Source organism: Pogona vitticeps, chromosome 6, assembly GCF_051106095.1.
Source record: "Pogona vitticeps strain Pit_001003342236 chromosome 6, PviZW2.1, whole genome shotgun sequence".
In the NCBI taxonomy this organism is placed as follows: domain Eukaryota; kingdom Metazoa; phylum Chordata; class Lepidosauria; order Squamata; family Agamidae; genus Pogona; species Pogona vitticeps.
In genome coordinates this window covers 113,768,307-113,795,147 of record NC_135788.1, presented here as the reverse complement: position 1 = coordinate 113,795,147, position 26,841 = coordinate 113,768,307, and the positions used below count along the sequence as shown (strand labels likewise).

General features: G+C 41.9%; 3 protein-coding genes across 3 annotated transcripts in view; all 3 read right to left on the bottom strand.

The window, feature by feature from the left end:
• The window catches only part of LOC140708291 (vomeronasal type-2 receptor 26-like), an 8,049-nt gene extending 7,571 nt beyond the window's left edge, over positions 1-478 (bottom strand). Inside the window, exon 1 of the mRNA XM_078378239.1 lies at positions 152-478. Coding sequence (XP_078234365.1) covers positions 152-478 — 327 coding nt within the window. The remainder of the gene's footprint in view (positions 1-151) is intronic.
• On the bottom strand, positions 317-13,009 carry LOC144583727 (vomeronasal type-2 receptor 26-like). The gene is made up of 3 exons (XM_078378238.1): positions 12,689-13,009; positions 12,337-12,422; positions 317-3,787 (listed from the first exon to the last, which is right to left on the bottom strand). The coding sequence occupies exons 1-3, from the start codon at positions 13,007-13,009 to the stop codon at positions 2,761-2,763; spliced, it is 1,434 nt and encodes a 477-aa protein (XP_078234364.1). The 3' UTR covers positions 317-2,760.
• Positions 11,171-26,841, bottom strand: LOC140701354 (vomeronasal type-2 receptor 26-like). The gene is made up of 5 exons (XM_078378237.1): positions 26,816-26,841; positions 26,136-26,300; positions 25,205-25,496; positions 16,405-16,531; positions 11,171-16,187 (listed from the first exon to the last, which is right to left on the bottom strand). Exons 1-5 carry the CDS (start codon positions 26,839-26,841, stop codon positions 15,286-15,288), a joined length of 1,512 nt encoding a protein of 503 aa, XP_078234363.1. The 3' UTR covers positions 11,171-15,285.

Below are 26,841 nucleotides of genomic sequence, written 5' to 3'. Positions count from 1 at the left end.
TATTTGACTCTTAATCTTCAGAGGAGATTATATATACTTGATATTATAAATTCTACGGGGGCAATGCGAGCCAAGAGATAGGACCCAGTTGAAGTGGGACGCATGTAAGATCCGTCAATGAGGCTACATTTATTTAACCCTATGGACGTACCTGAGGTATATTGTAGATACTGAAAATGTTGGCCATCTGCATTGAGTTTTCGGAAGTGAGCCCACCGATGGCAGCCACCACTTTCTCCTTCCTGCCACAGTTGTAATTGGGGAGATGCCGTTTGCTCATGAAGAGAAGATCCAGGGTGTTCCCGCAGGTTTTCCAGGGATTAAAACAATTGTCATAAATCTTGTAACCCAATGTGATATTGGGTAACGGCTGAGCATTCTGGTTGATCTGGCGGATGGCAAAAGCGAAGGCCAGGATGTGCTGGTAGTTCTTCGGAATCAGACTGCAATGAAGTCCCACAAATTTAATCATTATCATGTTTTTCTTTCAGAATCAATTATGATATGATTCATTGGGCACTTAATTTGGTCCTCAGAGCAAGTTAGATATGTCCACCGTTACAACGCCTCTCAAACATGCTTGCCACCCAGCAGTCTGCCTGTCTCCCCTTCCTGTGCACCCTGAGAAGTCCTTGCGTTCTGGATACAGCACAAGGAAAAACACTGGATTCTGTTGAAGTAGAGCCTGCAACCCTCCATCAAAATAACCCAGATGGGGATTGTAAGTGTTAACTAACAGGAGACCTAAGCCAAAAATATATTTCATAAACGTCAACCACATACTGTTTCTGATTACATAATTATAGAAGCAGGAGTGGAATATCTGTCAAGATGAAATGCATAAAACCGAATAAAAAATCTGATATTCAACAGTCCACCTGTCAAAAAAATTTAATTTTTTTTAAAAAAAACCAAAGCTGTACAAGGAGGTCAATGGACACATATATCTGAATTTATAGTCTCCTCCCAGTTGATAGCATAAAAAGGCCACTGCCTACTTCCAATAAGTACTTTATCTCGTTAAGATAAGAAACCTTCATTGGTTTCAATCTGGATTTTCATCTACAAAGCATTGACAAAGAACTACTTACACAGCATTTACTGCAATAGAATCTGGGTGGGTCACAAAGGTTTTCAGAGGGAAGCCAACAAGAGTAATGGATACAAAGTCCCCAAGAATCATCTCATCTGAAGCTTCATGGAAAGAAGTTTGAACTCTTGTCCTCCAGTCACAGATGGAAGGGCTCATATTCCAGCTGGAAGAATGAAGCACCGGGAGCATCAACAAAGCCAGACAGAAGGCTGGCAAAAGTTGGGACTGGTCCACTTCAGACCTCTTCATGCTGAGCCAAAGGCACCACCAATACAATCACTCTTGGCTGGAGACACAGAGGAGCACGGACTGGTAGAGCTGTCCACTTCCTCTCTCAAACTGAGATGTTGTCATTTCCTTGGACAGGAGACTTTATACAATAAGTGCAGAGATGTTAACTGAAAAGGGCTGTTTTTCCTCTTGTTTTTGACACAAAAGCCCCACATTTCTCAGAGGGATTGAGGAGACAGAAATGCTAAAAGCAGTAATTCTGATAATTATAGGAAAGGTAATCAAGGCTGGTTGGATTTGTTATGTTTCATGCCCTTCTCTATTCTAAAGGAATAAAAATGTAAACAGAACTGCCCATGGATCTGGACTTTTTCCAAAGTTTCAAATATCTTGAGTCAATTTCTTCTTGTTCTGTGCTGTCAAATTGTAGTAAATTAATGAATGAGGCGTATGCATCTCCTAACTGAGTTTTTCCCAAGGAGATTAAAGATCTATCACTCTCTACGAAAAGGCGCTAGAATGAGAGCATTGTCACGGGTGATATCAATAAGGTCACATTTCTTCCTTCAGGACCTGAGTGAAAATCACACAATAAGAATGACCAAGATGAGGGGATATCACGTTCATGGCTCCCATCCCTACATGTCATGGTTGTGTCCCAAGGTTCAAGGGGTTTGAAACTGAATCTTCTTAGAAAAGGAGGAAATTACTAATGAAAAATTCCAATGAGCCACCTCCCTTGTTTTGCTGACATTGTTTAAAGAGTAGAGTCATATTTATTACATCATCATCTGATTTTCCCCTCACAGGCAGGTGACTTATTGCACTCCATCGCAAGGTCCTGAATGTTATAAAATATGCTGCTCATTAATAGATTTGTAAACTCAAATGAAGAGGACACTTCACCTCCCATATCATAGTATGAATTCATCAATTCATTTTATTATTTATTGCACATATATGCCACCCTTCTAGACATAGTCTACTCTGGGCGGCTGATAGCAGACAAGATAAAAACAGTTAATATATAATAACAGTTTTACAGCAATATACAATTATAATAATAGTTCAAAGATCGATAAATTAAGTAGTGCCTGGACGCACTACTTAGTGGCTCATAGGAAACTGACACACTTTGCAATCCAGAGGGGGTATCATTTTGCTTGATGAGAATCAATTCAAAAAATCTGAATACATTTTGATTAGTCAACATGGCCACAATTATAATTTAAGAAAAATGCACCGCGCACTTCGAATTTAATTCTGTAGGTATGACCTCAAAAAGGCAACAGACTTTTTTTCTACCTCACTTAACATGAAAACAATGCAATACCAGGACCATTATCAAGGCCTCTAAGATAGCTTATTTCATTAGTTTGTGTATACTTTCCGCACAGTAATTCACTAAAGATGATGTGATTTCTCTATCAACTGTATCAAAACTTTTTCCTTACTATTTGCCTCTTGTTGTTCAGGTCAGGCCTGAGAATAAGAACATAACATTTGGGAAGGAAGATACAACCCAGCAAGCCACCACTGGAAGCCAAGATGGAGAAGACCTCCACGGCTACCATATATTTCCCTTTAGTACTCAGGTAAGTTGGCAGAAAAGACACCCAAACACTGCAAAACATCAACATGCTGAAAGTGATTAATTTGGCTTCATTAAACGTATCTGGCAACTTGCGGGCAAAGAAAGCCACTGTGAAACATATTATGGCCAACAGCCCCATGTAGCCCAGGACAAGATAGAACATGAGGTCTGAACCTTCGTTACATTGAACTAAGATTTTGTCAGTCTCAGAATGCATGTCAAACTCTGGGAAGGGGGGAGAGGTAATCAACCAGACCGCACAGATGCCAGCCTGGGTAAGAGAAGACACCGTGATGACAGACCCTGCCAGTCGCTTCCCAACCCATCTCCTCATCCCAAGTCCAGGCTTTGTGGCCATGAAGGCTACAATCACAGTGATGGTTTTGGCTAAGACACAAGCAACAGATACACAGAAGACGATGCCAAACACCATTTGTCTCAGAAGGCAGGTGAGAGTTCCGGGCTGTCCAATGAAGAAGAAGGGACAGAGAAAGCACAGGAGCAGAGAAGAGAGTAGGGCACAGGTGATGCTCCAGTTGTTGGCTTTGACCATGGGAGTGTGTCGATACTGAATGAAAGTCCCCATTACCACGATGGTGGTGATAGAAAGGAAGAGGGCCAAGCTAATCAGTACTAAGCCCAACGGTTCCTCATAAGAGAGGTAGATTAGGGCTTTTGGAAGACATCTGTCTTGATTCTTGTTTGGATACTGGTCCTTGGGGCATTGCTCACATTGTTTTGCATCTGAAAGAAAACAACCTGGACTTAGTTTTGGAGTCACACAACTTTTATCTATTAGAGAACATACTCCTTCAAATGTGTCCTGCATTTTTCCCCCAAACTTGATACTCTCTTGGGACATCCTTTTTCTTCAATTTAACAAAATGAGGCAACACCACTAGAGAGGCAAGAAAAATTCCTGCATTTCTCCAGAGGTGGTTTTGGATTCCTTCACTTACCCATCTGGATCGAAATCCTCCCGTTGGGGCACACAACGCAATCATAGCAGCACACCTGCTTCCCCGGTTGGACAGACATGCTCTCTCCAGGGTGGCAGCTCTCCACACAGGTGGACTTGGGTGTATTCTAATGATCATCAGAAGGAAAGTCAGGAAGAAGTTAAATGATTGTAGCAAAATGTCAATAGGTGGCGTCATTCTTGCATGTCCATCAGACAAGCTCAAGAGGGAGGAGCCTAGGATAGGGCAGGAGGAGCAGAGGTAGAGAGACAGTTGGAAATGTGGAATAGCAGTTAGGGTTGAGAAAAGAGAAGAAAAGGGTTCAAGAATTGAGCTGAGAGTGTTAGGAGAGGGAATTGAGAAGGTTAAACAATATTGAAGAAGCAGGAATGAAACTATAAGCACTATAAGAGAGATATTGATTCTAAGTATATAGTAGTTTGGACTAAAAGTGATTGAATACATGATTCAGTCCTTGTTAATACCTGATACAATTCATACGTGATTTACCTTTATAATTTACTTCATAATAAAAGAATATTTACTAATTAAACCTCTGATTCCCAAGTTCAATAACCCGTAGTTTTGGCAGTACATGTGTATAACATAATTGGTATTAGGGGAATACTTGGTGGCAGCTAGAAGGGGAAAGGGTGTGATCCTTTGTGCTCCAATGAACAGGGGCAACAAGGTCGATCGCCACAACAATAATTAGAAGGAAGGTTATTTAGAAGTTAAATGATCATGAGGAACAGGGGACTCTAAACTTTTGAAAATGTGGTCCACATAGTATATTTTCCACATTGTTGAAGGCTAAAGGAGCGTGCTCATAGACGCAGCCGCATGCATGCATGCACCCCAGTGAGCACAGACATTTGCCCACTTGTATGGAGCCCTGCACACATACTTGCACACAAAAGCACAGCCATGGGCTGAAGGGAACAGTCCAGAGAAAATGGCAAGATAGGCAGGATGTGGCCTGCGGGCCGCAGTTTGGAGACACCTGATGAAGCATGTATATATGCTTCATCGGGTCTCCAAACTGCGGCCCACAGGCCACATCCTGCCTATCTTGCCATTTTCTCCAGACTGTTCCCTCTGGAGATATATATATGTAGACAGCTCACAACATTAAAATTCATATAACTTAAAAACACAGTAAGTTAAAGATTAAAAGATAAATTAAACAATATATGATTTAAAATACTATTGAAATATCAAAACATTAAAAAATAAAAGAGAATAAAATCTCTTCTGAAACAGGTTCAGGAATTCACTTATAAATCTTAAAAGCCTGTCTGTAGAGAAAAGGGAAGGGGCCATCCTGTTCTCCTGTTGGAGAATGTTCCTTAGCCTGGGAGCTGCCACAGAGAAGGCCCTCTCCCGTGTCCCCATCAGCTGTGCTTGTCCTGGCAATGGGACTGAGAGGAACGTCCCCTCTGCTGATCTTAATCATTGAGAAGGTGCATTTCTGGAGATACGGTCCTTCAGGTAGCCCAGAACCAAATTGTATTGGTGTATAATGACCAGCACTTTGAACTGGGCCTGGAAACGGACTGGTATCCAGTGCAGTTCTTCTAACATGTGTATTACATGCTCCATGTAGCTGGCCCCAGCCAGTAGTCTAGCGTCAGAGGTTTGCACCAGCTGACCTGTCCAAACTGTCTTCAAAGGCAGCCCCACTTAGAGTGTGTTACAGTAATCCAGATGGGATGTCACTGAGGCATGTGTTACTGTAGCCAGATCCAACATCTCAAGGAACAGGCTCAGCTGGTGTATGGGTGATCACGGAACAAAGGAAGGCTAATTGCCTTAGAGAAAGTGCAAAGGAGTCAACAAGCAGATGTCCAAAACAGCGGAGCCTAAAGGCAATGCCCTGAGAGCTCACTTTATTGACTAAGAGTGAGTTAAATAGTATTTTGTGATAATTCAGATGGGATAAGGTAAAGGTAAAGGTTCCCCTTGACAATTTTTGTTCAGTCGTGTTCAACTCTAGGGGACAGTGCTCATCCCCGTTTCCAAGCCATAGAGCCAGCGTTTGTCCGAAGACAATCTTCCGTGGTCACATGGCCAGTGCGACTTAGACATGTAACACTGTTACCTTCCCACCGAGGTGGTCCCTATTTATTTACTTGCATTTGCATGCTTTCGAACCGCTAGGTTGGTGGGAGCTGGGACAAGCAACGGGCGCTCACTCCGTCGCATGGATTCGATCTTACGACTGCTTGGTCTTCTGACCCTGCAGCACAGGCTTCTGCGGTTTAGCCCACAGCGCCACCACGTCCCTTACTCAGATGGGATACTAGTTACCTAATCATAACCAGGATTGGTTGAAGAAACTCTTTGATCTTATGCTGTACCTCTGAAACGGTAGATTGAGGAGTTACACACCCCACTGGCAACTGCCAGTTCCTCCCAGGAGTGTGTGCACATCACTGGAACAGAATGCAGCTACAATTTATTATATTTATTTATTTAATTTATAACCTGCCTATCTGCTCAGAACGAGCACTCTACAACAATTAGGGAGACATTTCCCACACTGGCACACCAGCTTTAGCTGTGCAAATGCACTGCTGGCCAATGCCAAGACTGGGCATCAAACGTTAGGGATGAATCAAGCTGCAGACCTGAGTTTTCATGGAGGGGCGTGTAACCTGATTCAGCACAGATAGTATCACTACCCCCTCATCTGCCTCCCGACAAACCAGTAGCACCTCTGTCTTTTCTGGATTAAGTTCCAGTTTGTTTGCCCTCACCCAGCCCATTCCTGATGCCAAGCACTCGTTTAGAGACAAGACTCAAGAAAACTTCCCAGTAATTATGTGGAAAGGTGTCAGGAGTGCAGCTGAAGACCTGGAACCAGAAGGGTTTAACTGAGGCTGAGGAGAATGCTGAGCAATCAGAAACACCTGAATCGCCTCCGGATTCTCCTTCCCCAGCAGACAAGCTTCGGGCCAGGCTTCGGGGAAGACCTATGGCAAAAAGGTCAGAGGATCGCTCGAAGGCTGTCCACAGAAACATCCGTTCAACTAGTCCTGAGTACTGACAGGGTGGAAAGGTTTCCAGCAGCTCAAGGGGCTGTTTTACAATAAAAACAGCTCCTAGTCAGCTAGAATTCCTGTGGAAGCAACAAGTCAAGACCTCTGGCTTGCATCCACGCTCCTACAACCTTGAACTGTGTTCCTGACTCTGGACTCTGACCCTGGAGTACGTTGTGTATTTGACTCTGGACTCTGATCTTGGACTACGTTCTGTGAATTGGTTTGGTAAATGGATATCGGCTTTGCATTCTTGGTATTCCTGACCTTGGACTGGTTTATTGGACTTCGGCTGTTGTAACCCCCGGGAACATGACAAAAGGAGAGATAGAGTTAGGTGTCATCCGCATACTGGAGACACCCAACCCCCAAACTCCAGACAACCTCTCCCAGCCATTTCATGTAGATGTTAGAAAGCATAGGTGACAAAGCAGAACCCTGAGGAACACCACAGGTCAATGGCCAGGGCGTTGAGCAGGAGTCACCCAACATCAACTTCTGAGTTCTCCCCTCCAGGAAGGAATTGAGCCTCTGTAAAATAGTGCCTCCAAGTCCCATCCCAGAGAGATGGCCTAGAAGGATAACATGGTCGATTGTATTGAAAGCTGCTGAGAGGCCCAGCAGAACCAACAGGACCACACTCCCCCTGTCCAGTTCCCGGCGTAGGTCATCCACCAATGCAACCAAAGCTGTCTGTGTCCCATAGCCATTCCTGAAATCAGATTGAAATGGATCTAGATAATCTGCTTCCTCCGGGAATCTCTGGAGCTGAGAAACCACCATACAATTCAGTAACTTGCCCTATAATGGGATGTTTGAGACAGGTCAGTAGTTAACCAATACACTGGGATCCAGTGAGGGCTTCTTCAGTAGTGGTCTTATTACTGCCTCCTTTAAGCAAGCAGGGATCTTACCCTGCTGCAAGGAGGTATTGACCACTCCCCATAACCAATCGGCCATTCCTAATCTGGCAGCATTTATGAGCCAGGAAGGGCAACGGTTCAGCACACATGTGGTGGCATTCACCTCTCCAAGAATCCTGTCCACATCAACAGGCCGTATCAACGGAAAAGTATCCATTAAAAGAGATCAAACTGGAGCCAAAGTTACATCCTCTGGGTCTGTATCAATGACAGCATCCACGTCAGAGTGGATCCATGCAACTTTATCTGCAAAATGTAGTGCAAATTCCTCACAACAGGTTGTGGAGTGGTCAATACTTTCTTCTTTTGGTGGGACATGTACTAAGCCCTGGACCACTCAAAACACCTCCATTGGAAAACTTTGTTCTTTAGAAGTTACATTTCGTTTAAAATATAATGCAACAGTTGTATTTTTTTTTTTTGCAGAAATCCTGATGAGTTTCCATAAATTATGCATAATTTGCTGTGCTACTTTGGAGACAATAGACATGGTGTCATCATCGGTCACAAAAGACACTCTGGGCTGAGTCTAACTACAGTTCTCATCTAGTGTAGACAAACTGGATCAGTTACTTGATGGTGGATCCACGCATACTTATAACCAAATGACTCAAAAGAGTATTTAAGGTTCCTCCCTGAGAACCTTTTTGGTTCTCAAACAGAAATCTTCCTTTCTCTTTGAGAACCAATCTGAAGCTCAAAGCAAAATTACTTTCATTTGCTTGAATGAAAGTAATTTTGAAAATTGAAAATTACTTTTTATTTGCTTGAAGCAATTAAAACTGCTGGGAGAGGTTCTCCAGGGTTTTGGTGATCAATCTCACCAGTATGCAGATGACACCCAACTCTATCTCTCCTTCTTGTCTAATGCCAAGGAGGTTTGCTAAAAGAATGGATCTTGATCAATAATAGAAGAGGATTAGATTTGAAGGGATATGACCTAAGATATGGAGGACACGATTACTTTTGGTAAAATAAAATAAAGTTGAATGCAGAGTTTAATAACCACCATATATGCCAAGGTATATTGAAGATTTGGGATCACTATAAGTTAAGACTTTTACCAAAATAGCCGTTACGGGTATCCTCACAGGAGGCATAGTTCAAAGGGGAAATACTATATATAAAGGGAAATGGGAATGTATGGAAATATTCTAAAAATGGAAGGGGGAGAATTTAAGCTGAAGGCAACAGAAGAATTAATAGAAGATGGTTACGAATTTCAATGGTTTGCATATGTACAGTTAACAGAAAGATTTAAAGAAGATAAGAAAAATGTTGAATTTGAAGTAGAAAAGTCTATCTTTGTAGAAGAATTATCTGACAAATAGGATCGTCTGGTTTCCAGAATATATAAACGACTACTGAAATATGATACAGATGATGAACAAGATAGAGACTGCATGGTAAAGTGGGCATAATGGCTACGCAAAGCCCTTGAAATGGCTCAAAGAAGGAAACCCTCAGAGCATCTCAAAGGCAAAAGTCGGGCGGAGATAATAATAAAATGGAAAGCCATATGGGATGTTCTGTTAGATAAAGAAAACATTGACCTAGGAATATATAATTTTGAGTCATAGTATTTCCAGTCACAATATGTATAGTTTAGGTTTCCGTTTTCTTTACGCTTTATTAGTAACAGGGGACGTGGTGGCGCTGTGAGTTAAATCGCAGAAGCCTCTGTGCTGTAAGGTCTATAGATGTGCAGCTGTAAGATCGAATCCACGTGATGGAGTGAGCGTCTGTCGCTTGTCCCAGCTCTCCCCAACCTAGTCGTTCAAAAGCATGCAAATGCAAGTAGATAAATAGGGACCACCTCGGTGGGAAGGTCACAGCATTCCGTGTCTAAGTTGCACTGGCCATGTGACCACGGAAGATTGTCTTCAGACAAACGCTGGCTCTACGGCTTGGAAATGGGGATGAGCACCGCCCCCTAGAGTCGAACACGACTGGACAAAAATTGTCAAGGGGAATCTTTACCTTTATCTTTAGTTGTGTAATAAACTCAATGATAAATATTAGTAACTAAGGAAGAAGAGATTTTGAGAAGAATTGAGAAAAGCATGTGAAGATCCGGTCCCCACCCCAGATCTCCCTTTCCCAACTTTATTTATTTCTGTTTGTTCCTCTGTTTTTTTTTTTTTTTTGCTTAGTATGTCTTTATTGGATTTGAAGCTTAGTAAAATTAATTAATTAAGTGAAAGAAAAGCTAGAATTGGTAATTTAAACGAACTATTTTTCCTTCTGTGACAATATTCCAGCTATGATAGCAAATGTTATTCATCCTCTAATTACCTTCCATTTGGACTCTTGCAAGGTACTTTAAGTGTCTCAGGCTAGAAAAGCAATCTGCACATTTCTCTATGTTGTGTTCTTAGCCCCTTCTGGAAAAATATCAGCACAACCACATAGCAATATCAAAAGCACACTCAGAACTGAGATTGATGATTGAGGAAAAACATATGCACCTGATTAAACTTTTCATTCCAGTTGATGGCACTTCCATTCAACACGAATCTCTGGCTCACAGAAAGCATAGAGTTCACACTTCCAACCTGGATTGTCTGGAAGGATTCGTTGGGGAGCCTGACAAAATTGATGATATCATATCCTGCTTCTAAGTCTCCTTTCTCATTGAAAAATATTTCTTCACCAGCACTGTTGTTAAAACGAATGTTTCTTAGAAATGAATGAAGCTGGATTGGAGGAGAAAAATAAATACTTCCTTAGTCAGATTTTAGGAAATACTCTATGCTTTCCAGCATCTGAAAATTGTCCATGTAAAAACACAATGGAAGGTTTAAAATAACAACTGGTGGGATATTACCAGGACTTCTCAATGAACCGATGAAGCTTTTTTTTTCCACCAGTAGTATCAAGTGATGTGTTTATTGATCCTTGCAAATTTCCTCTGACTCAGTAACATTAAATCATAAGCAGAAATCCTCTGGTTGCAGCATGTTGTGTACAAGGTTGATGATGGCATAGGCTCTGGCCCTTTATTGCAAATGAAAAGCTTCCAATTCTCAACCTTTCTCTCAAACTTCCAAATTCTCTATGGATCTCTTTCATTCTGGAAAGTTTTGGGAGGAAGCTCAGGTTGGTGGGCATCAGTGGCAGCTATTTCCAGACATTAAAGACTATATCCCATATTTATTTACTTTATTTCTTATTTATAAATTGTTTACTTATATCATCCATCTGGCTACAAAGGCCACATTGGGCAGTTTACAGATTCCAGTTTTCTGAGGCTCCCAAAGGGATCCCCTCCCAACCCCATCAATCTCAGTTTCTCCCTCTCTTTCTTTCTCTGCCACACACACAAAAAATTAGATTTTTCCCAAGTAACAGATATTGTGAGAAGAGTAATGTGATATTAGATCAAACATTTCTCTCATTTAAGAGGCAATTAATTTTTTTCAAAATACATGGATTTAAAAAAAACAAACCATTTAAAACAAAACTTTGGAAAGGTATTCAATGCAATTCTGCAAGACACGCTCATCAGGACCTCCTTCTCTGTCACTCTTCCAGGAGAAAAGTGAAGCTTCTTTTCCTGCTGTGAGACACTTTCCTCTATTCTGCTTGGAGTTGGTTTGGGATTAGTTTAATTTCCTTTATCTCTTTTTTTAAATTGAGATTGATTCACTCAACAGGAGAAATAAGCCCTAATAAGGTCCTGTTTCGTACAATGCAGAATTTCATTCATTTCCTATTTCCGATTACCTGCCATGGCTGAATGTGCTGGAGGCTCCATTTCTCTCCAGGCCCCTTCCGCTTCTGCGTAGCTCTTGATGAAAAGGCTGCATGGAGCGCATGAGCTACAGCATAAACAGCATTGTAGGTACTGTAGCTCTGGCCAGACATGCCCATTTCAAACACACTTCCAGGAAGGCTCCTCAGCTTCTCCCCCCCACTACAAGCCCCTTGACTTGGAACATAGAGGTTGCAAAGCGGGAAGGAACAGAGAAATGCAGTACACCAAAACTGATGAATGAAATAAATCTGATCCTGATATGGGTTCATATTCTCCAGAAAGTTCTCAAATCCTGGCACCACGTTTGTGTGCAGTTTGAAGGACAAGGTTCCATGGAAAGATTTTGTGGTCAGTTTTATCCCAGTAGGTAAAGCTGTGAAATCCCACTGAGCCGTGGTCACCCACACCCTCCTTTGAGGCTGCATTTCGTGAAATTCAAAGACGCCTAAAATTATTTGTAGCCCCTGTAGAGACTGCCTGTCTCCATACACAAGAATCACATTAATTTCATTTACAGTAAGAGTCCTATAGATCGGCACCAGGAATGCGGCAGTTACTACTTTTGGTGAAAACCCGGTAACTGTTGGGATGACCTCTGTCCAAGCAATGCAGATCTGACTCTGCAGAAGCCTTGGTCTCAGTGTTCGAAGGAAGGTTTCCCCACTGTCGTCCTTGGAAACAATGACACCAATCCAGTTCCATCCAAAAGACTTGAACAGTTGAACAATCCCATCATACTGAGCTTCTTCGCTGGGCACCATCCGGTAGAAGGAAGGGAACTGACTTTTGTCACTTAATATAGGATTGAAGGAGCCATAGCTGAGCTAAGAGAGAAAGCATCACATCATTTACATTAAAAAAAGAGGAAAACACTCTCTTTTGTCCCCAAATATAAACTCAATCTAAATGTATACTAAGGATAAAAATGTTTGATTCTTAATCTCCAGAGGAATATTTTCTTGTACATTCACTTGGTATTATAAATTCTACAGGTGGGAGTCAATGTGACCCAAGAGATGGGGCCCAGTTTAAGTGGGACGCAAGTAAGATCCCTCAATGGGGTTATATTTATTTAACCCTATGGACGTACCTGAGGTATATTGTAGATATTGAAAATATTTGCCATCTGCATGGAGTTTTCGGAAGTGAGCCCACCAATGGCAGCCACCATTTTCTCCTTCTTGCCACAGTTGTAATTCGGGGGATGCCCTTTGCTCATGAAGAGAAGATCCAGGGTGTTCCCGCAGGTTCTCCAGGGATTAAAAGAATTGTCATAAATCTTGTAACCCAATGTGGTATTGGGTAACAGCTGAGCATTCTGGTTGATCTGGCGGATGGCAAAAGCGAAGGCCAGGATGTGCTGGTAGTTCTTGGGAATCACACTGCAATGAAATCCCACAAAATTAAACATTCTTGGGTTTTTTTTGAGAATCAATTATGATATGATTAATTGGGCATTTAATTCGATCCTCAGAGCAAGTTAGGTATGGCCACCGTTACAATGCCATTGAAACATGCTTATCACCCAGCAGTCTGCCTGTCTCCCCTTCCTGTGCACCCCTACAATTCCTTGCGTTCTTGATACAGCACAAGGAAAAACACTGGATTCTGTTGAAGTAGAGCCTGCAACCCTCCATCAAAATAACCCAGATGGGGATTGTAAGTGTTAACGAACAGGAGACCTATATCAGTAATATATTTCATAGAAGTTAACCACATACTGTTTCTGATCTCAGAAATATAGAGGCAGGAGTGGAAAATCTGTCAAGAGGAAATGCTTCAATCCGAATGAAAAATCTGATATTCAACAGTCCACCTGTCAAAATGGTTATAACGTTTTGAAAAACGAAGCTGTCATGGAGGTCAACGGACATATATATCTCAATGTATAGTCTCCTCCATGTTGACAGCATGAAAATGCAACTGCCTACTTTCAATAAGTACTTTATTTGGTAAGGATAAGAAACCTTCATTGGTTTCAATCTTGATTTTCATCTACAAAGCATTGACAAAGAACTACTTACACAGCCCTTACTGAAGTAGAATCAGGGTGCGTCACAAAGGTTTTCAGAGTGAAGCCAACAAGAGTAATGGATACAAAGTCCCCAAGAATCAATTCATCTGAACCTTCATGGAAAGAAGTTTGAACTCTTGTCCTCCAGTTGCAGATGGAAGTGCTCATATTCCAGCTGGAAGAATTAAGCACCAGGAGCATCAACAAAGCCAGGCAGAAGCCTGGCAAAAGTTGGGACCGGTCCACTTCAGACCTCTTCATGCTGAGCCAAAGGCACCACCAATACAATCACTCTTGGCTGAAGACACAGAGGAGCACGGACTGGTAGAGCTGTCCACTTCCTCTCTCAAACTGAGATGTTTCCTTGGACAGGAGACTTTATACAATAAGTGCAGAGATGTTAACTGAAAAGGGCTGTTTTTCCTCTTGTTTTTGACACAAAAGCCCCACATTTCTCAGAGGGATTGAGGAGACAGAAATGCTAAAAGCAGTAATTCTGATAATCATAGGAAAGGTAATCAAGGCTGGTTGGATTTGTTATGTTTCATGCCCTTCTCTATTCTAAAGGAATAAAAATGTAAACAGAACTGCCCATGGATCTGGACTTTTTCCAAAGTTTCAAATATCTTGAGTCAATTTCTTCTTGTTCTGTGCTGTCAAATTGTAGTAAATTAATGAATGAGGCGTATGCATCTCCTAACTGAGTTTTCCCCAAGGAGATTAAAGATCTATCACTCTCTACGAAAAGGCGCTAGAATGAGAGCATTGTCACGGGTGATATCAATAAGGTCACATTTCTTTCTTCAGGACCTGAGTGAAAATCACACAATAAGAATGACCAAGATGAGGGGATATCACGTTCATGGCTCCCATCCCTACATGTCATGGTTGTGTCCCAAGGTTCAAGGGGTTTGCAACTGAATCTTCTTAGAAAAGGCAGAAATTACTAATGAAAAATTCCAATGAGCCACCTCCCTTGTTTTGCTGACATTGTTTAAAGAGTAGAGACATATTTATTACATCATCATCTGATTTTCCCCTCACAGGCAGGTGACTTATTGCACTCCATCGCAAGGTCCTGAATGTTATAAAATATGCTGCTCATTAATAGATTTGTAAACTCAAATGAAGAGGACACTTCACCTCCCATATCATAGTATGAATTCATCAATTCATTTTATTATTTATAGCACATATATGCCACCCATCTAGACATAGTCTACTCTGGGCAGCTGATAGCAGACAAGATAAAAACAGTTAATATATAATAACAGTTTTACAGCAATATACAATTATAATAATAGTTCAAAGATCGATAAATTAAGTAGTGCCTGGACGCACTACTTAGTGGCTCATAGGAAACTGACAGACTTTGCAATCCAGAGGGGGTATCATTTTGCTTGATGAGAATCAATTCAAAAAATCTGAATACATTTTGATTAGTCAACATGCCCACAATTATAATTTAAGAAAAATGCACCGCCCACTTCGAATTTAATTCTGTAGGTATGACCTCAAAAAGGCAACAGACTTTTTTTCTACCTCACTTAACATGAAAACAATGCAATACCAGGAGCATTATCAAGGCCTCTAAGATAGCTTATTTCATTAGTTTGTGTATACTTTCCGCACAGGAATTCACTAAAGATGATGTGATTTCTCTATCAACTATATCAAACCTTTTTCCTTACTATTTGCTTCTTGTTGTTCAGGTCAGGCCTGAGAATAAGAACATAACATTTGGGAAGGAAGATACAACCCAGCAAGCCACCACTGGAAGCCAAGATGGAGAAGACCTCCACGGCTACCATATATTTCCCTTTAGTACTCAGGTAAGTTGGCAGAAAAGACACCCAAACACTGCAAAACATCAACATGCTGAAAGTGATTAATTTGGCTTCATTAAACGTATCTGGCAACTTGCGGGCAAAGAAAGCCACTGTGAAACTTATGATGGCTAACAGCCCCATGTAGCCCAGGACAAGATAGAACATGAGGTCTGAACCTTCGTTACATTGAACTAAGATTTTGTCAGTCTCTGAATGCATGTCAAACTCTGGGAAGGGGGGAGAGGTAATCAACCAGACCACACAGATACCAGCCTGAATAAGAGAAGACACCGTGATGACAGACCCTGACAGCCGCTTCCCAACCCATCTCCTCATCCCAAGTCCAGGCCTTGTAGCCATGAAGGCCACAATCACAGTGAGGGTTTTGGCTAAGACACAAGCAACAGACACACAGAAGACGATGCCAAAAACCATTTGTCTCAGAAGGCAGGTGAGAGTTCCGGGCTGTCCAATGAAGAAGAAGGGACAGAGAAAGCACAGGAGCAGAGAAGAGAGCAGGGCACAGGTGATGCTCCAGTTGTTGGCTTTGACCATGGGAGTGTGTCGATACTGAATGAAAGTCCCCATTACCACGATGGTGGTGATAGAAAGGAAGAGGGCCAAGCTAGTCAGTACTAAGCCCAACGGTTCCTCATAAGAGAGGTAGATTAGGCCTTTTGGAAGACATCTGTCTTGATTCTTGTTTGGATACTGGTCCTTGGGGCATTCCTGGCATTCTTTTGTATCTGAAAGAAAACAACCTGGACTTAGTTTTGGAGCCACACAACTTTTATCTATTAGAGAAAATAATACTTCAAATGTGTCCTGCATTTTTCCCCAAACTTGATACTCTCTTGGGACCTCCTTTTTCTTCAATTTAACAAAATGAGACAAGAACACCACTAGAGAGGCAAGAAAAATTCCTGTATTTTTCCAGAGGTGGTTTTGGATTCCTTCACTTACCCATCTGGATCGAAATCCTCCCGTTGGGGCACACAACGCAATCATAGCAGCACACCTGCTTCCCTGGCTGGACAGACATGCTCTCTCCAGGGTGGCAGCTCTCCACACAGGTGGACTTGGGTGTATTCTAATGATCATCAGAAGGAAAGTCAGGAAGAAGTTAAATGATTGTAGCAAAATGTCAATAGGTGGCGTCATTCTTGCCTGTCCATCAGAGAAGCTCAAGAGGGAGGAGCCTAGGATAGGGCAGGAGGAGCGGAGCTAGAGAGACAGTTGGAAATGTGGAATAGCAGTTAGGGTTGAGAAAAGAGAAGAAAAGGGTTCAAGAATTGAGCTGAGAGTGTTAGGAGAGGGAATTGAGAAGGTTAAACAATATTGAAGAAGCAGGAATGAAACTATAAGCACTATAAGAGAGATATTGATTATAAGTACGTATATAGTAGTTTGGACTAAAAGTGATCGCATACATGATTCAATCCTTGTTAATACCTGATACAATTCATACGTGATTTACCTTTATAATTTACTTCATAATAAAAGAATATTTATTAATTAAACCTCTGATTCCCAAGTTCAATAACCCGTAGTTTTGGCAGTACATGTGTATAACATAATTGGTATTAGGAGAATACTTGGTGGCAGCTGGAAGGGGAAAGGGTGTGATCCTTTGTGCTCCAATGAACAGGGGCAACAAGGTCGATCGCCACAACAATAATTAGAAGGAAGGTTATTTAGAAGTTAAATGATCATGAGGAACAGGGGACTCTAAACTTTTGAAAATGTGGTCCACATAGTATATTTTCCACATTGTTGAAGGCTAAAGGAGCGTGCTCATAGATGCAGCCGCATGCATGCATGCACCCCAGTGAGCACAGACATTTGCCCACTTCTATGGAGCCCTGCAAACATACTTGCACACAAAAGCACAGCCATGGGCTGAAGGGAACAGTCCAGAGAAAATGGCAAGATAGGCAGGATGTGGCCTGCGGGCCGCAGTTTGGAGACACCTGATGAAGCATGTATATATGCTTCATCAGGGGTCTCCAAACTGCGGCCCACAGGCCACATCCTGCCTATCTTGCCATTTTCTCCAGACTGTTCCCTCTGGAGATATATATATGTAGACAGCTCACAACATTAAAATTCATATAACTTAAAAACACAGTAAGTTAAAGATTAAAAGATAAATTAAACAATATATGATTTAAAATACTATTGAAATATCAAAACATTAAAAAATAAAAGAGAATAAAATCTCTTCTGAAACAGGTTCAGGAATTCACTTATAATTCTTAAAAGCCTGTCTGTAGAGAAAAGGGAAGGGGCCATCCTGTTCTCCTGTTGGAGAATGTTCCTTAGCCTGGGAGCTGCCACAGAGAAGGCCCTCTCCCGTGTCCCCATCAGCTGTGCTTGTCCTGGCAATGGGACCGAGAGGAAGGTCCCCTCTGCTGATCTTAATCATTGAGAAGGTGCATTTCAGGAGATACGGTCCTTCAGGTAGCCCAGAACCAAATTGTATTGGTGTATAATGACCAGCACTTTGAACTGGGCCTGGAAACGGACTGGTATCCAGTGCAGTTCTTGTAACATGTGTATTACATGCTCCATGTAGCTGGCCCCAGCCAGTAGTCTAGCGTCAGAGGTTTGCACCAGCTGACCTGTCCAAACTGTCTTCAAAGGCAGCCCCACTTAGAGTGTGTTACAGTAATCCAGATGGGATGTCACTGAGGCATGTGTTACTGTAGCCAGATCCAACATCTCAAGGAACAGGCTCAGCTGGTGTATGGGTGATCACGGAACAAAGGAAGGCTAATTGCCTTAGAGAAAATACAAAGGAGTCGGGAAGCAGATGTCCAAAACAGCGGAGCCTAAAGGCAATGCCCTGAGAGCTCACTTTATTGACTAAGAGTGAGTTAAATAGTATTTTGTGATAATTCAGATGGGATAAGGTAAAGGTAAAGGTTCCCCTTGACAATTTTTGTTCAGTCGTGTTCAACTCTAGGGGACGGTGCTCATCCCCGTTTCCAAGCCATAGAGCCAGCGTTTGTCCGAAGACAATCTTCCGTGGTCACATGGCCAGTGCGACTTAGACATGTAACGCTGTTACCTTCCCACCGAGGTGGTCCCTATTTATCTACTCGCATTTGCATGCTTTCGAACCGCTAGGTTGGCGGGAGCTGGGACAAGCAACGGGCGCTCACTCCGTCGCATGGATTCGATCTTACGACTGCTTGGTCTTCTGACCCTGCAGCACAGGCTTCTGCGGTTTAGCCCACAGCGCCACCACGTCCCTTACTCAGATGGGATACTAGTTACCTAATCATAACCAGGATTGGTTGAAGAAACTCTTTGATCTTATGCTGTACCTCTAACTGAAACGGTAGATTGAGGAGTTACACACCCCGCTGGCAACTGCCAGTTCCTCCCAGGAGTGTGTGCACATCACTGGAACAGAATGCAGCTACAATTTATTATATTTATTTATTTAATTTATAACCTGCCTATCTGCTCAGAACGAGCACTCTACAACAATTAGGCAGACATTTCCCACACTGGCACACCAGCTTTACCTGTGCAAATGCACTGCTGGCCAATGCCAAGACTGGGCATCAAATGTTAGGGATGAATCAAGCTGCAGACCTGAGTTTTCATGGGGGGGCGTGTAACCTGATTCAGCACAGATAGTATCACTACCCCCTCATCTGCCTCTGTCTTTTCTGGATTAAGTTCCAGTTTGTTTGCCCTCACCCAGCCCATTCCTGATGCCAAGCACTGGTTTAGAGACAAGACTCAAGAAAACTTCCCAGTAATTATGTGGAAAGGTGTCAGGAGTGCAGCTGAAGACCTGGAACCAGAAGGGTTTAACTGAGGCTGAGGAGAAAGCTGAGCAATCAGAAACACCTGAATCGCCTCCAGATTCTCCTTCCCCAGCAGACAAGCTTCGGGCCAGGCTTCGGGGAAGACCTATGGCAAAAAGGTCAGAGGATCGCTCGAAGGCTGTCCACAGAAACATCCGTTCAACTAGTCCTGAGTACTGACAGGGTGGAAAGGTTTCCAGCAGCTCAAGGGGCTGTTTTACAATAAAAACAGCTCCTAGTCAGCTAGAATTTCTGTGGAAGCAACAAGTCAAGACCTCTGGCTTGCATCCACGCTCCTACAACCTTGAACTGTGTTCCTGACTCTGGACTCTGACCCTGGAGTACGTTGTGTATTTGACTCTGGACTCTGATCTTGGACTACGTTCTGTGAATTGGTTTGGTAAATGGATATCGGCTTTGCATTCTTGGTATTCCTGACCTTGGACTGGTTTATCGGACTTCGGCTGTTGTAACCCCCGGGAACATGACAAAAGGAGAGATAGAGTTAGGTGTCATCCGCATACTGGAGACACCCAACCCCCAAACTCCAGACAACCTCTCCCAGCCGTTTCATGTAGATGTTAGAAAGCATAGGTGACAAAGCAGAACCCTGAGGAACACCACAGGTCAATGGCCAGGGCGTTGAGCAGGAGTCACCCAACATCAACTTCTGAGTTCTCCCCTCCAGGAAAGAATTGAGCCTCTGTAAAATAGTGCCTCCAAGTCCCATCCCAGAGAGATGGCCTAGAAGGATAACATGGTCGATTGTATTGAAAGCTGCTGAGAGGCCCAGCAGAACCAACAGGACCACACTCCCCCTGTCCAGTTCCCGGCATAGGTCATCCACCAATGCAACCAAAGCTGTCTGTGTCCCATAGCCATTCCTGAAATCAGATTGAAATGGATCTAGATAATCTGCTTCCTCCGGGAATCTCTGGAGCTGAGAAACCACCACACAATTCAGTAACTTGCCCTATAATGGGATGTTTGAGACAGGTCAGTAGTTAACCAATACACTGGGATCCAGTGAGGGCTTCTTCAGTAGTGGTCTTATTACTGCCTCCTTTAAGCAAGCAGGGATCTTACCCTGCTGCAAGGAGGTATTGACCACTCCCCATAACCAATCGGCCATTCCTAATCTGGCAGCATTTATGAGCCAGGAAGGGCAACGGTTCAGCACACATGTGGTGGCATTCACCTCTCCAAGAATCCTGTCCACATCAACAGGCCGTATCAACGGAAAAGTATCCATTAAAAGAGATCAAACTGGAGCCAAAGTTACATCCTCTGGGTCTGTATCAATGACAGCATCCACATCAGAGTGGATCCGTGCAACTTTGTCTGCAAAATGTAGTGCAAATTCCTCACAACAGGTTGTGGAGTGGTCAATACTTTCTTCTTTTGGTGGGGCATGTACTAAGCCCTGGACCACTCAAAACACCTCCATTGGAAAACTTTGTTCTTTAGAAGTTACATTTCTTTTAAAATATAATGCAACGGTTGTATTTTTTTTTTTTTGCAGAAATCCTGATGAGTTTCCATAAATTATGCATAATTTGCTGTGCTACTTTGGAGACAATAGACATGGTGTCATCACCGGTCACAAAAGACACTCTGGGCTGAGTCTACTGTTCTCATCTAGTGTAGACAAATTGGATCAGTTACTTGATGGTGGATCCATGCATACTTATAACCAAATGACTCAAAAGAGGATTTAAGGTTCCTCCCTGAGAACCTTTTTGGTTCTCAAACAGAAATCTTCCTTTCTCTTTGAGAAGCAATCTGAAGCTTAAAGCAAAATTACTTTCATTTGCTTGAATGAAAGTAATTTTGAAAATTGAAACTTACTTTTTATTTGCTTGAAGCAATTAAAACTGCTGGGATAGGTTCTCCAGGGTTTTGGTGATCAATCTCACCAGTATGCAGATGACATCCAAATCTATCTCTCCTTCTTGTCTAATGCCAAGGAGGTTTGCTAAAAGAATGGATCTTGATCAATAATAGAAGATGATTAGATTTGGAGGGATATGACCTAAGATATGCAGGACACGATTACTTTTGGTAAAATAAAATAAAGTTGAATGCAGAGTTTAATAACCACCAAGGTATACTGAAGATTTGGGATCACTATAAGTTAAGACTTTTACCTAAACAGCCGTTACGGGTATCCTCACAGGAGGCATAGTTCAAAGGGGAAATATTATATATAAAGGAAATGGGAATGTATGGAAATATTCTAAAAATGGAAGGGGGAGAATTTAAGCTGAAGGCAACAGAAGAATTAATAGAAGATGGTTATGAATTTCAGTGGTCTGCATATGTACAGTTAAGAGAAAGATTTAAAGAAGATAAGAAAAATGTTGAATTTGAAGTAGAAAAGTCTATCTTTGTAGAAGAATTATCTGACAAATAGGATAGTCTGGTTTCCAGAATATATAAACGACTACTGAAATATGATACAGATGATGAACAAGATAGAGACTGCATGGTAAAGTGGGCATAATGGCTACGCAAAGCCCTTGAAATGGCTCAAAGAAGGAAACCCTCAGAGCATCTCAAAGGCAAAAGTCGGGCGGAGATAATAATAAAATGGAAAGCCATATGGGATGTTCTGTTAGATAAAGAAAACATTGACCTAGGAATATATAATTTTGAGTCATAGAATTTCCAATCACAATATGTATAGTTTAGGTTTCCGTTTTCTTTACGCTTTATTAGTTGTGTAACAGGAGACGTGGTGGCGCTGTGAGTTAAATCGCAGAAGCCTCTGTGCTGTAAGGTCTATAGATGTGCAGCTGTAAGATGGAATACAAGTGACGGAGTGAGCGTCTTTCGCTTGTCCCAGCTCTCGCCAACCTAGTCGTTCAAAAGCATGCAAATGCAAGTAGATAAATAGGGACCACCTCGGTGGGAAGGTCACGGCATTCCGTGTCTAAGTTGCACTGGCCATGTGACCACGGAAGATTGTCTTCAGACAAACGCTGGCTCTACGGCTTGGAAATGGGGATGAGCACCGCCCCCTAGAGTCGAACACGACTGGACAAAAATTGTCAAGGGGAACCTTTACCTTTATCTTTAGTTGTGTAATAAACTCAATGATAAATATTAGTAACTAAGGAAGAAGAGATTTTGAGAAGAATTGAGAAAAGCGTGTGAAGATCCGGTCCCCACCCCAGATCTCCCTTTCCCAAATTTATTTATTTCTGTTTGTTCCTCTTTTTTTTTTTTTTTGCTTAGTATGTCTTTATTGGATTTGAAGCTTAGTAAAATTAATTAATTAAGGGAAAGAAAAGCTAGAATTGGTAATTTAAAAGATCTATTTATCCTTCTGTGACAATATTCCAGCTATGATAGCAAATGTTATTCATCCTCTAATTACCTTCCATTTGGACTCTTGCAAGGTACTTTAAGTGTCTCAGGCTAGAAAAGCAATCTGCATATTTCTCTATGTTGTGTTCTTAGCCTCTTCTGGAAAAATATCAGCACAACCACATAGCAATATCAAAAGCACACTCACAACTGAGATCGATGATGAAGGAAAAGCATATGCACCTGATTAAACTTTTCATTCCAGTTGATGGCACTTGAATTCAATATGAATCTCTGGCCCACAGGACCCACAGGGTTCACACTTCCAACCCGGATTGTCTGGAAGGATTCGTTGGGGAACCTGACAAAATTGACGATATCATATCCTGCTTCTAAGTCTCCTTTCTCATTGAAAAATATTTCTTCACCAGCACTGTTGTTAAAACGAATGTTTCTTAGAAATGAATGAAGCTGGATTGGAGGAGAAAAATAAATACTTCCTTAGTCAGATTTTAGGAAATACTCTATGCTTTCCAGCATCTGAAAATTGTCCATGTAAAAACACAATGGAAGGTTTAAAATAACAACTGGTGGGATATTACCAGGACTTCTCAATGAACCGATGAAGCTTTTTTTCCCCATCAGTAGTATCAAGTGATGTGTTTCTTGATCCATGCAAATTTCCTCTGACTCAGTAACATTAAATCATAAGCAGAAATCCTCTGGTTGCAGCATGTTGTGTACAAGGTTGATGATGGCATAGGCTCTGGCCCTTTATTACAAATGAAAAGCGTCCAATTCTCACCATTTCTCTCAAACTTCCAAATTCTCTATGGATCTCTTTCATTCTGGAAAGTTTTGTGAGGAAGCTCAGGTTGGTGGGCATCAGTGGCAGCTATTTCCAGACATTAAGGACTATATCCCATATTTATTTACTTTATTTCTTATTTATAAATTGTTTACTTATATTATCCATCTGGCTACTAAGGCCACTTTGGGCAGTTTACAGATTCCAGTTTTCTGAGGCTCTCAAAGGGATCCCCTCCCAACCCCGGCAATCTCAGTTTCTCCCTCTCTTTCTTTCTCTGCCGCACAATTTTTTTTAAAGATTTTTCCCAAGTCACAGATATTGTGAGAAGAGTAATGTGATATTAGCTCAAACATTTCTCTCATTTAAGAGGCAATTAATTTTTTTCAAAATACATGGATTTTAAAAAACAAATCATTTAAAACAAAACTTTGGAAAGGTATTCAATGCAATTGTGCAAGACACGCTCCTCAGGACCTCCTTCTCTGTCACTCTTCCAGGAGAAAAATGAAGCTTCTTTTCCTGCTGTGAGACACTTTCCTCTATTCTGCTTGGTGTTGGTTTGGGATTAGTTTAATTTCATTTATCTCTTTTTTAAATTGAGATTGATTCACTCAACAGGAGAAATAAGCCCTAATAAGGTCCTGTTTCTTACAATACAGAATTTCATTCATTTCCTAGTTCCGATTACCTGCCATGGCTGAAAGTCCTGGATGCTCCATTTCTCTCCTGGCCCCTTCCTCTTCTGCGTAGCTCTTGATGAAAAGGCTGCATGGAGCGCATGAGCTACAGCATAAACAGCATTGTAGGTACTGTAGCTCTGGCCAGACATGCCCATTTCAAACACACTTCCAGGAAGACTCCTCAGCTTCTCCCCCCCACTACAAGCCCCTTGACTTGGAACATAGAGGTTGCAAAGTGGGAATGAACAGAGAAATGCAGTACACCAAAACTCATGGAGGAAATAAATCTGATCCTGATATGGGTTTATATTCTCCAGAAAGTTCCCAAATCCTGGCACCACGTTTGTGTGGAGTTTGAAGGACAAGGATCCATGGAAAGATTTTGTGGTCAATTTTATCCCAGCAGGTAAAGCTGTGAAATCCCACTGAGCCGTGGTCACCCACACCCTCCTTTGAGGCTGCATTTCATAATATTCAAAGATGCCTAAAATTATTTGTAGCCCCTCCAGAGACAGCCTGTCTCCATACACAAGAATCACATTAATGTCACTTAGAGTAAGAGTCCTATAGATCGGCACCAGGAATGCGGCAGTTACTACTTTTGGTGAAAACATAGTAACTGTTGGGATGACGTCTGTCCAAGCAATGCAGATCTGACTCTGCAGAAGCCTTGGTCTCAGGGTTCGAAGGAAGGTTTCCCCACTGTCATCCTTGGAAACAATGACACCAATCCAGTTCCATCCAAAAGACTTGAGTAGCTGAACAATCCCATCATACTGAGCTTCTTCGCTGGGCACCATCCGGTAGAAAGAAGGGAACTGACTTTTGTCACTTAATATAGGATTGAAGGAGCCATAGCTGAGCTAAGAGAGAAAGCATCACATTTTTTAAAATGAAAAAAAAAGGAAAATACTCCCAATTGTCTCCAAATATAAACTCACTCTAAACGTATACTAAGGATGAAAGTCAGGGAGCAAAATGTTTGATTCTTAATCTCCAGAGGAATACTTTCTTGTACATTCACTCGGTATTATGAATTCTACAGGTGGGAGTCAATGCTAGCCAAGACGTGGAGTCCAGTTTAAGAGGGCCACAAGTAAGATCCTCAATGGGGTTATATTTATTTAACCCTATGGACGTACCTGAGGTATATTGTAGATACTGAAAATGTTGGCCATCTGCATGGAGTTTTCGGAAGTGAGCCCACCAATGGCAGCCACCACTTTCTTCATCTTGCCACAGTTGTAATTGGGGGGAAGCACTTCGCTCATGAAGAGAAGATCCAGGGTGTTCCCGCAGGTTCTCCGGGGATTAAAACAATTGTCATAAATATTGTAACCCAATGTAATATTAGGTAACAGCTGAGCATTCTCATTGACATGGTGGATGGCAAAAGCGAAGGCCAGGATGTGCTGGTAGTTCTTCGGAATCACACTACAATGAAATCCCACAAAATTAATCATTATCATTATTTGAGAATCAATTATGGTATGATTAATTGGGCATTTAATTTGGTCCTCAGAGCAAGTTAGATATGGCCACCATTACAATGCCTCTCAAACATGCTTGCCACCCAGGAGCCTGCCTGTCTCCCCTTGCGGTGCAACCCTACAATTCCTTGTGTTCTGGATACAGCACAAGGAAAAACACTGGATTCTGTTGAAGTAGAGCCTGCAACTCTCCATCAAAATAACCCAGATGGGGATTGTAAGTGTTAACTAACAGGAGACTTATGGCAATAATATATTTCATAGAAGTCAACCACATGCTATTTCTGATTTCAGAAATATAAAAGCAGGAGTGGAAAATCTGTCAAGAGGAAATGGATGAATTCAAATGAAAAATCTGATATTCAACAGTCCACCTGTCAAAAACTTTAAAAAGTTTTAAAAAACTAAGCTGCACATGGAGGTGAACAGATATTTACAGGTGAATCTATAGTCTCTTCCACATTGATAGCATAAAAAGGCAACTGCCTACTTTCAATAAGTACTTTATCTTGTGAAGTTAAGAAACCTTCATTGGTTTCAATCTGGATTTTCATTTACAAAGCATTGAGAAAGAACTACTTACACAGCCTTTAGTGCCGTAGAATCAGGGTGCATGACAAAAGTTTCCAGAGGGAATCCAACAAGAGTAATTGATACAAAGTCCCCAAGAATGATCTCATCTGAAGCCTCATGGAAAGAAGTGTGAACTTTTGTCCTCCAGTCACAGATGGAAAGGCTCTTATTCCAGCTGGAAGAATGAAGCACCAGGAGCATCAACAAAGCCAGACAGAAGGCTGGCAAATGTTGGGACTGGTCCGCTTCAGACCTCTTCATGCTGAGCCAAAGGCACTGCCTATACAATCACTCTTGGCTGAAGACACAGATGAGCATGGACTGACAGAGCTGTCCACTTCCTCTCTCAAGCTGAGATGTTGTTATTTCCTCAGACAGGAGATTTTATACATTGAAATGGGCTGTTTTTCCTCCTGATTTTGTCACAATAGCCCCACGTTTCTCAGAGGGATTGGGAAAACAGAAATGCTAAAAGCTGTAATTCCAATAATCATAGGAAAGGTAATCAAGGCTAATTGGATTTGTTATTTTTGAAGCCCTGCTCTTTTCTAAAGGAATAAAAATGTAAACAGAACTGTCCATGGAACTGGACTTTTTCCAAAGTTTCCAATATCTTGAGTCAATTTGTTCTTGTTCTCTTGTTCTTGTCAAATTGTAGCAAAGTAATGAATGAAGCACCTCCTTACTGACTTTTTCCCAATGAGGGTGACCTCCAT

Bases quoted from the DNA above. Each gene is read 5' to 3' on its own strand.
- LOC140701354 (XM_078378237.1), bottom strand. From the start codon at position 26,841: ATGGAGGTCACCCTCATTGGGAAAAA. The intron at 26,301-26,815 runs GTCAGTAAGGAG...TCATTCTTCCAG, and splicing joins GTCACCCTCATTGGGAAAAA to CTGGAATAAGAGCCTTTCCA. The intron at 16,188-16,404 runs GTAAGTGAAGGA...GTTTTCTTTCAG, and splicing joins GAGGATTTCGATCCAGATGG to ATACAAAAGAATGCCAGGAA.
- LOC144583727 (XM_078378238.1), bottom strand. From the start codon at position 13,009: ATGTTTAATTTTGTGGGATTTCATTGCAGTGTGATTCCCAAGAACTAC. The intron at 12,423-12,688 runs GTACGTCCATAG...TTTCTCTCTTAG, and splicing joins ATATCTACAATATACCTCAG to CTCAGCTATGGCTCCTTCAA. The intron at 3,788-12,336 runs GTATGATGGGAT...GTTAAATTGAAG, and splicing joins GTGCCCAGCGAAGAAGCTCA to AAAAAGGATGTCCCAAGAGA.